Source organism: Notothenia coriiceps, unplaced genomic scaffold, assembly GCF_000735185.1.
Source record: "Notothenia coriiceps isolate Sejong01 unplaced genomic scaffold, NC01 NC01_scaffold00026225, whole genome shotgun sequence".
NCBI lineage: Eukaryota > Metazoa > Chordata > Actinopteri > Perciformes > Nototheniidae > Notothenia > Notothenia coriiceps.
Genome location: NW_011358926.1, coordinates 710,124 through 721,053, shown reverse-complemented (window position 1 = coordinate 721,053; position 10,930 = coordinate 710,124). Strand labels below are relative to the sequence as shown.

At 40.6% G+C, this 10,930-nt stretch overlaps 1 protein-coding gene across 1 annotated transcript in view; it reads left to right on the top strand.

Moving 5' to 3' along the window:
* The window catches only part of minpp1a (multiple inositol-polyphosphate phosphatase 1a), a 24,159-nt gene that overhangs the window by 9,248 nt on the left and 3,981 nt on the right, over positions 1-10,930 (top strand). Inside the window, exons 2-3 of the mRNA XM_010784189.1 lie at positions 7,707-7,901; positions 8,435-8,532. Coding sequence (XP_010782491.1) covers positions 7,707-7,901; positions 8,435-8,532 — 293 coding nt within the window. The remainder of the gene's footprint in view (positions 1-7,706; positions 7,902-8,434; positions 8,533-10,930) is intronic.

Below are 10,930 nucleotides of genomic sequence, written 5' to 3'. Positions count from 1 at the left end.
ACCCTGGGAAGCTGGATTTCAAAGTAAAGGATAGCATGTGGTTCATTTCTATTATTTGCGATTGAGGAACAGGGTAATTTATGAGAATAATTGTAGGACTTATTGCTTCATAAACTTGTTGCACAAATACTATGAACTACTTTTACTGTGTACTTTTTGAGAATGGCAAAATTCCCTCCAGAGAACAAGAAGGAGCATTTTTGTCTAACTTTGACGTGGGATAAAAAACATTTCTTCCATAAGTAGTTTATGAAACTGCCATGTTTGTACTTAATACTTCTAGGACTACTTACAAACATAATATGAACTACTTTTACTGTGTACTTTTTGAGTAATTTGAGTTTCAAAGTCCCCTCCAGAGAACAAGAATGACCACATTAAAGTTGACAAAAATGCTCATTCTTGTTCTCTGGAGAGGACTTTGAAACTCAAATTACTAAAAAAGTACCCAGTAAAAGTAGTTCATATTATGTTTACAAGTAGTCTAAGAAGTTTTAAGTACAAAAATGGCAGTTTCATAAACTACTTATGGAAGAAATGTTTTTTATCCCACGTCAAAGTTAGACAAAAATACTCCTTCTTGTTCTCTGGAGGGAATTTTGCCATTCTCAAAAAGTACACAGTAAAAGTAGTTCATAGTATTTGTTCAACAAGTTTATGAAGGAATAAGTCCTACAATTATCCTCATAAATTACCCTGTTCCTCAATCGCAAATAATAGAAATGAACCACATGCAATCCTTTACTTTGAAATCCAGCTTCCCAGGGTTGTTTTATTGCATTACCGTAAACCTGTAACTAATCGCGCACTGGAAATACAGGGGCGGCTGGTTTGACCACGCAAAAGTGAAAGACGGCTGGCTTGACCGCAGTAGAAGGAAGCCATGCACGCAACGCAGCCCCGCTCTCTTTATCTCCAGGTGACTTTCTGCCGCTTTCCTCCTTGGTGTAGTACTGATGGTTTCACCACGGAGGAAAGCACTTCACTAATTGCAGTACCCATAAGGAGCTGCGCAAATGCCGCAGTTTTTGCGTGGCTGTGTATTTAGTTGAAAGCCCAGTGGCGATCTGCTCATCTCTCATCGAAATAATATGCTACAAAGGGGCGGACTGGCCATCTGTGTGTTGAACTTTCCTGTCGGCTCCCAGACCGTAGTCGAGGAGGGCAGAAGCAACAAGCTTCAGGTTCAATAACCCACTTTACCTTAAATGANTAGTATTTGCGTTTGGATCATTATGAGCCAGCCAGGAAGAGAGTTAGTTCTGACGATGTGGTCTCTTCAACTGATTGCGCTGATAAGGTAGTCAACTACAGTATTATAGCTATGGTTTATCTCAAATCTATTTAAGTAGCATTCAAGTAAAATATGTATATGATCAATGTAGCCATAGGCTATAGCTCTATAACTGAAATTGTATTTTTATTTCCAACTGCCTTTCTCTACAGGTCCAGGTGCTTGGTGTCTTCAACTGAACTGAAGTATCATGGGAATAGGTTCCTCCATGACTAGGCACTTCACTGCCAAACATGGAGCTTTTTTGCTGTAAAACCAGGGGAACATACATGGTATGCATAATTATTATTATTAACTAGTAACACTAACAACAATATGCTATGGACTGTATTCCAATGACTCATTAAGTCTGCTTCCTTTGAGTACAATTTCAACATAAATCCTTATTTGCTTTTTTGGTTTGTTTATTCTTTATGTCTTTATTTCTTTGTCTTAGGTGGACCGAGCGAGATTGGATGGGGCCTTGTGATATGGTGGTGAAAGTCGCAGGTCCCTTTTCCATCGTGGGATGATGTGGCTTCAAAGGAGGTTTGTGGACCCTTGCTTGATCCTAGATACCACTATTCCATCCAGGACGGGTTCTAAAGGAGATGGTGGTAAAGCGCTATGAGGAGGAGAAGACGAAGGCCAAGGCTGTCATGCAGAGGGTAGAGGCTTTGTGAGCCGGACTGATGATATGGGACCTCCTTAATATGGACGCATATCAAAGCAGAGGACCTGCCATTATGTGGATGACTTCTGCGAGCTAGCCACCAGTGCTTTTGGAGTACTGCCTTTCCCTTGAAGCTCATACAGCGGTTAACATCAACTGCTGCAATGAGATTCTCTCATGGAGGGAATGGGCACTGAAGGCAAAGTGACCTCAATTTGGACGATGCAGAAGCAAATATTGGTTGCCCTGTCCCAGAAGTTTTAATCTAAGACATGCACTTTGCTTTGCTCAGTTCACTAAATGTAGTGGTGAAGAAATCTCTGGATGGCAACTCCTTGGCCTACAAGACTACACACAAGGGCTATGAGAAAGTGGTCACGTTCTTTTAAACCAGCCACAACAGCAAAAGAGGAAGCTCAGAGAAGTGCAGGAGCAGATGAATCGCCCTGTGCTGAAGCTCTCTTCAGGAGGTGGGAGACCACCCGCCTGGAACAGTAACCTACCTAATGCCTACAACAGCTTTTCAAAGAGAGGCAGTCAGTGGGGGGCAGCTCTTAAGACGTTGAAAAAACAGACGTGAACCTCTGTCCTCTGAGGACTATTGAAACAGCAGATGCATGCCTGCAATTGCTCTCCCCTTTTTTCCAGGCACACAGTAGAACGTCCGAAGGAGAAGAGAGGTTCTCGGGGTCCAAGACCATCCACATGACGAAAATGTTTAAGCTTATACTTGTATGCACCACAATTTGGAAAAACAAGCCACGACAAAGCAAAATACTGGGAGAGAACATGCGTGTCAAAATATGCAAAACAATTTGACACCACGGAGAGCCAAACTGCATTGACCTGTTAACACTGCTGGGATCCTAGATTTAAAAATATTTGGATTTTATATCAAGTACAGGACAGCGGCATCAGTTAAACGACTGACAGCATTTTCACACAAACTGAGGAAAAAACGCACTACCTGACACACTGAAGCGAGGACGGCAAGGATGCACAGCAGATGCTACAGTGTAGGTGCAGCGGTTACATGACTGATCCACCGCTGGAAAAGATCGAAGAGACAAATTGGGGTGGACAATCAAAATGTCTAATCTCTTCAAACTGGCTAAACTATTTTTTATGCATGCCAGCATCATCGGTTCCATCTGAGCAAAGTGTTTTCAAATTGCGGGGAAATTGTAAGCAAGAAAAAAATCGGACTCAATCCAAAAACTGTTTGGAAAAAATAATGTTTCCTGAATAAAATTCTTTTGAGTGTTCCCCCATCCCAACATGAACGGCCCCCTGCCAAAAGTTACACAAGCACACCATAACTATGCCATATTTTCCCAGAACCCCTCCTCCTTCAATAACACCATACATGCATCCATCCATCTTTATTTGTAAATGATATTCATGATATATACAGTTTTTTATATACATATTTATTATTAATATGATATTTGTATTCTATATATATAGTATATACACATTTATATAGTATTTATATTTATTTATAGTTCTATAATATAATTATTATATATACATATTTATTTATATATTTATAATTCTATATAATAGGTCTATATTATATAGCTAATATCTAATTATACTATTTCCGACACATTGTCGCCAGTGGTTCGACTGCTTCAAATCACGTGACATTTAGATTTCGGAAGCAGCAACTGGCTTCATTTTCCTGAATGAATCACTTGACTGGTTCGCGGTCCAATTCACGCGATTCAATGCACTGCCTCATATCCATTCTATGGGCTTAGATATGTCTCATAATTATTCGTTTGAACATACAAATAATTTGTGTGTAAATAGTGAATTTGTAAATGTAAACACCATCCACAAATGCATTTTAAGAAGATTTGCAAACTCACCAATACATTTGCAAGTGTAAAACGGGATCTGCAAATACGCTAAATATTTTCACAAATAAAAAAAAGATCTGGGATATGTTCTTTAACATTTACAAACTCTCGATCAGGCATTTGTGAATCCATTTTGTATTTTGTCGACACAAAAATGCCACCTTTGGTGGATCTCAAATCTCTCTGCTTGTGGATCGTCTCTTTTACCACACGCAGAGTTTTGGAGACATACCTTTCCGCCGGGTCTCGGCTAAAATCTACTCGTGTCACTCGTTATTTTCGGGAAACCACGTGGCCTGCTGATGACGACCTTTCCGCATGATTTCAAAGTAAGAGGATGATGGTGTGTTTAATGCGCTGTTTTTTTTAATGAACAGCGGAAACGTTAGATGGCATTCTTTATCACCATCTTCATCATGTTATAGTGATACAGTTAGCTTGTGTTAGTTTATTGGTTCAACTTTCTTCATTGTTTTTTGTGTATTCAGTCAAGCGGGTCAAAGTTGCAAAGCACTTCACATTTTATTAATCGGCCTAGTTTTACCTTACCAGTGCAGTGGTAAGGTAATCTGTAGAAAAGCAACGTATTTAGGCCAGCCTTCAGGCTACATTAAATGTTATAATATTCATTGTGTCCTTTCTACTGTATATGCATATATTCCTGTCTATTGCTTTCATTTGTATGTAATGTTATTGTGTTTCCTTGTTTCCACACATTTCACAATTTGGGATGAATGAAGTATCTATCTATCTGTATCTATCTATATATATATATCCATCTATCTATCTATATATCCATCTATCTATCCATCCGTCTACCTACCTACCTTCCTAGTATACCTACCTACCTACCTAAAGACAGACAGACAGACAGACAGACAGACAAACAGACAAATTGTGAAATGTGTGGAAACAAGTCCTAAACATTTATAATAACATTAACTACAAATCAAAGCAATAGACAGGAATATATGCATATACAGTAGAAAGGACACGATGAATATTATAACATTTAATGTAGCCTTACTGGCTAACCTAAATACGGTGCTTTTCTACAGATTACCTTACCGCACTGGTAAGGTAAAACTAGGCCGATTCATAAGATGTGAAGTGCTTTGTAACTTTGACCCGCCTGATCGAAAGTTGTAAATGTTAAAGAGATATTCACAGATCTTTTTTTTATTTGTAAAAATATTTAGCGTATTTGCAGATCCGTTTTACATTTGCAAATTTATTTGTGAGTTTACAAATCTTTTAAATGCATTTGTGGATGGTGTTTTACATTTACAAATCACATATTTACACACAAATTATTTTTATGTTCACACAAATAATTATGAGACATATCTATGCCCATAGAATTGGCAAAAACTTCAGAATTTGTATTGACCGCCATTCAAATGACCCCCCCAAAAGTGGGCGGGGCCTTAATTTTTGCCCGGAAGTGACGTAGATGTTACTCTCATCTATGCGGCGATGTCCTCTGCGCAGCTGGTTCAAAGCCCGGAATAGATACACTTTTAATCATTGCTTTTCAACTTTAATACTTTAATAACTGATAAAAGGCCCTCTCCACCCACAAAAATGTCCAGCACTCTCTAGTCTCTTCTCAATAACCCAATACACACAATTATCAATCTTTAATTGCAAATAGAACATGATATTCAGTCTTAGTGTGTGTGTGCATCGAATATTTTTGAAGGCAAAGATACGTTAAACCCACTGCAGCCCACTGCAGCCTTGCACTTCGCCAGGAGAGGTCGCTGTAACTGAAGCTTCGAGAAATGAACCTATTTGCGACACAATTGTCCAAGTGGTTCGATGCTTCATTCAAAGCTTCATTTTGCCATCACTACATACAGTTACGGCATTTCCTGTTTCTGCCGGAGAGATGGGAGTTTCTCGCAAAGCATGCTGCTGTATTTACTCGCTCCATCTGACAGGAGGGAGCCTCGTTGAGCTCCGAGTGTCACTCCACGGAGTTCACTCCGTCGAGGAGGGGGAGTGTGTAGGGGTAGGGTGTAGGGCGTGGTTTGGGATTGGGCCGATGCTAGTTTTGTCCCGCCTCCCTCCCTATAGTGACGCGTCACTGAGCAAGGGGGCGGAGCAGAGTTGGTTACAGGCAAGATGGCGGCGACCATGAGCAACGTGGAAGAAATACGGACACGAGCTGTACTGGGGGAATTCGGCGTGAAAAATGTAAGTCCGGTTTGAACAAAGTTGTTATGGCAGCAGAGCTTGATGTGTGCAGGGTGAGAGTCTGAGAGAGAGCCGGTCTGATATACCAGACAGCCTCCCTCATTCACCTGTACACACCGGTATATATGTACACACATATTACACACACACAGAGAGGCACACGCAATAGTGGTACCTGTACTTTACTTGAGGATTTTAACATTGTGCTAATTTGTACTTTTACTCCACTACTATCTATTTTACATATTTAGTTACTTTGCTAAATGTACCCTAACCCATGTTATATTAATATGTATGTATGTATTTGAACAAGGACGATGCATACAAATACATTATGCATGGTAATGCTCAGGAAAGAGAAGAGATGATTTATGCCAGATTTGAACTGCGGTCAAGCCAGCCGTCTTTCACTTTTGCGCTGTCAAACCAGCCGCCCCTGTATGTCGAGTGCGCGATTAGTTACAGGTTTACGGTAATGCAATAAAACAACCCTGGGAAGCTGGATTTCAAAGTAGAGGATGGCATGTGGTTCATTTCTATTATTTGCGATTGAGGAACAGGGTAATTTGAGAATAATTGTAGGACTTATTGCTTCATAAACTTGTTGCACAAATACTATGAACTACTTTTACTGTGTACTTTTTGAGAATGGCAAAATTCCCTCCAGAGAACAAGAAGGAGCATTTTTGTCTAACTTTGACGTGGGATAAAAAACATTTCTTCCATAAGTAGTTTATGAAACTGCCATTTTTGTACTTAATACTTCTAGGACTACTTACAAACATAATATGAACTACTTTTACTGTGTACTTTTTCAGTAATTTGAGTTTCAAAGTCCTCTCCAGAGAACAAAAATTTGCATTTTTGTCAACTTTAATGTGGTCTAAAAAACATTTCTTCCATAAGTAGTTTATGAGTCTGCCATGTTTGTACTTAGTACTTCTTCGACTACTTGCAAACATAATATGAACTACTTTTACTGTGTACTTTTTCAGTAATTTGAGTTTCAAAGTCCTCTCCAGAGAACAAAAATGAGCATTTTTGTCAACTTTAATGTGGTCTAAAAAACATTTCTTCCAGGGTTGTTTTATTGCATTACCGTAAACCTGTAACTAATCGCGCACTCGAAATACAGGGGCGGCTGGTTTGACCACGCAAAAGTGAAAGACTGCTGGCTTGACCGCAGTATCTTATGGGCTCTTTCGACAAAAAGCAATGGGATTTTGGAAAGTTGCAGAATACAAGATCTGTGGCAAACACATGTTTATGATACTTACACACTTTGTTCAGCAGGATAATTTCCACATATTAACACGGTTTTTAAGCATAAAGGAAATTGAAATAAAAAGCTAACATTAGGCTATAAACTAACTTCAACTATTGTCCCATATCTTCAATCACCACCGCTAAGCTAAATACAGACTCATGTTCGGCGTGATGACGTTTAGTAGTCATCACACAGTTAGGCCCTGGTTAGTAACTGTCGTTTTTATGAAAAGAAAAAGCTTCTGTGTTTTATTTCGTAGAACAAAGCATTACAATCTCTTGAGCTAGTGTTAACAACAGACCTTATCATCTCTATTGAAATGTTTACGTAAATATCCAACCTCAAACTAACTTTACCGCCAATACAATATAAAAGTATTCACCACTTTAACAGATTATCAGAGTAATATGTAACTTTGTTCCTACACAGATAAGGAGTTTGACCACGCAGTGAATGATGCTCTCATGAGGTTCTTTGACCATTGCGCCAGGTTTGTGCAGGAAGTTGATAAGAACCCCACAGCTCTGTCAGAGGTGGACAAGTTCAGACAGGGACCAGAAATGAGGAGGGTCACGGAGAAGATTGCAGACAGACTCAGAGTCCCCTACAATACCATCAATGACGGTCAGTCGTAGAGCAAGTATTCAGATTCTTTATTTAATAAGCATGCCTGTGAGACGTTTAGAAAACATTGTTTTGCACAATAATATAGGAAAAAACTATTTAGGGAAGACTTAGCCTCCCCTAGTCTTATTTACCTGCCACTGGTAAAATGCACAAAGTCAACCAATAAATGTGGAAGAACTAGATTAAGACACAGCAGGGCACCTTGACAAGACGGGGCTACACTATTGCAAAAATAATGCAGGACACAGTTGGTATTGTACTTTAGTGGTGAACATTTTCAGCAAACTTACAAGTAATCAAATCAACAAATCTTTTTTTTTTAAATCTATGTTGGGTGATCTGTTTTAGAATGTATTTGTTGTTAATTTTCATTGTTAGGAGCTAGTGCTGGTACCTTCTCCGTATGAAAAAAGATTTGGGACAGGGCTGGGTTTTTCTTTCTTACTTTAGCTTGCTTTTCTGATGTTACTTAACCGAGCTTTAATGGCCGACTGTCCTCTCTGATTTTACTTATCAACATTTTGCTGCAGATATGGCCGAAGCTGCATTTTATTTGTGTGCTTATGAGTTTGCCATCAAGACCGTGAACTCCCCCTGGTGTCAGCTTTTTGATGAGGTGGATGCACAGGTACGTCACTCAGCTACTGAACAATTGTTTGGAGGAGATGTTTATTAGTCACTAACCTAATTTTGAGTGAAATTACTCTTGTTTATTTATCATAATAGATAACTTTGTGAAGTGTTTTACTTTTTCAGGGTTTTTTTTTTCAAATCAAATGTGTACAAATCAATATAAACTGTACACATTATAACTTAAAGGTGACCTATCATGCAAAATGCACTTTTGTACATCTTCTATACATGAATATGTGTCCCCGGTGTTCCAGGGAACTCACCAAGTGTCAGAAAACACAACCCTCTCTATTTTCCTCCATACCCAAATCTCTTAAAAAGGGGCTGCAACGGATCTGATACAGACTGATCTAGATTTGAACACTTCTATGACGTCACAGAAGTGGCGCTACGGCTATTGGGCTAACTCCACCAATCAGGAGGAGACAGCCACGGACATTGCGTTTTTTTGGAAAAGCTGGAGACGCGTTTTACATAGGCCAGTCCGGTAGTCATTGGGCTTTTCACAGAATCAGCCCATCATAAAGGACAGTGTCATGAGCAAATTTACAGAATTGTCTAAAATGTAATGCAGATCTGTGTTTGGTATTTTTTGAAAAAAAAAGATAAATAGCTCTAGATTAGGTATGTCACACTAATTATATCCAAAGTATACTGATGAAGGTCCGGACTATTAAGGTGAAGACAACCCTTAGTACTTCATTTCTCTTTTATTTGAATGGTGAAAGGACACTGTTATCATGTTTTACTCAGCACGGTTCCACAAACACAGAGTGATGATGGCAGTCAGAAAAGATGCTCTTTTTTAACCCTTCATCAGAGCTGCTCTCATCATCTTGACGCGCTATGCTCCTGACGTAGTCGCAAGGTGTTGTACCGTTACCTCACACTACACACACAACACCACCCACACACAGCTACACAGCAACACACACACACACACCACAACGACACCATACACACACACCACACGCAACCACAGCCGACACACAACACACACACCAGCACACACAACACACACACACAGACACGCGGCGGGAGGGGGGGCAACGAGGGAGGGGTACACAGACACAAACAACACACACGACCAACACCACACACACACACACATACAACACACACCACCACACACACAGCATACACACGACAGACCACACACACCATGGACACACAGACACACCACACCGACGCGCATACAACACATACACACACCACACACACCCACACAGCAGGCACACACCACAGCACAGAACACACAATACACACGCATACACACACACACACACACACACACACACACACACACACACACACACACTACACACCACACACAGACAGCACCGACACACGGACACACACACGACATACACACGCACACACATCCACGACAAGCCTACCACACACACCTACACACGCACACACACACACACAACACACCATACATACACACGCACACACAATAACACCAGCACCACAGACCATACACACAGCCAGACACAACACACACACACACACACACAGCACACACACACACACACAGGACACACACATGACACACAGACCCACGACCACGACACACATCAACACACACACACACTCACAAACACGCACACACGCGCACGACGCAACCACACGACACACGACACAACAACACACACACACAACAACACACACCACGAAACAACACACACACACACGACACAACACACACACACAAAACAACACAGACTACACAACAAACACACAAACAACAAACACGTACATGAACAAGACACACACACACACAGACAGACACACACACCACACACAACACACACACAAAGACACATCACGACCCACAAACGAGGAGCACACACGACACAACACACACACACACCACACACAACACCACACACCACTCACACGACACACCACACACACAGGGCGTAGCTGGGGGGGGGGGGAGGTCGTAGGATGATTCCAAGGCCCAGCACTGGGTGGTGTAGGGGGGCCAGACAACACTATATTATCTTATAATATTGTTATTATCTAAAATAATGTTAAGAAAGGATCAAAATAAATTGCCTGTATTTAAAAAAACGTACCCAAAAGAGAACAAACAGGTGCTGTCTCTTTTGCAGAATGGGGAGCCAAGCCCCTCCCTCATCATGCTCATGGTATGGCGCGCTTGCAGCAATGAGCAAGTCAGAGCAGCGGCATCCCCACAATGACCTTGGGGGATAAACGGTGCTTTGCACCCCCACTTTTATCATGATGAAAAAAATATGAATTTCCCCCCCAATATCACTGTAAACATAAGGGTAATTTCAGGTCAGAGTTAAAATACGCAATGAAAGAACTGACTGATTATAGACACTTTATAGCGAGACCGAGGTGTTAAGTTTTCAAAGATT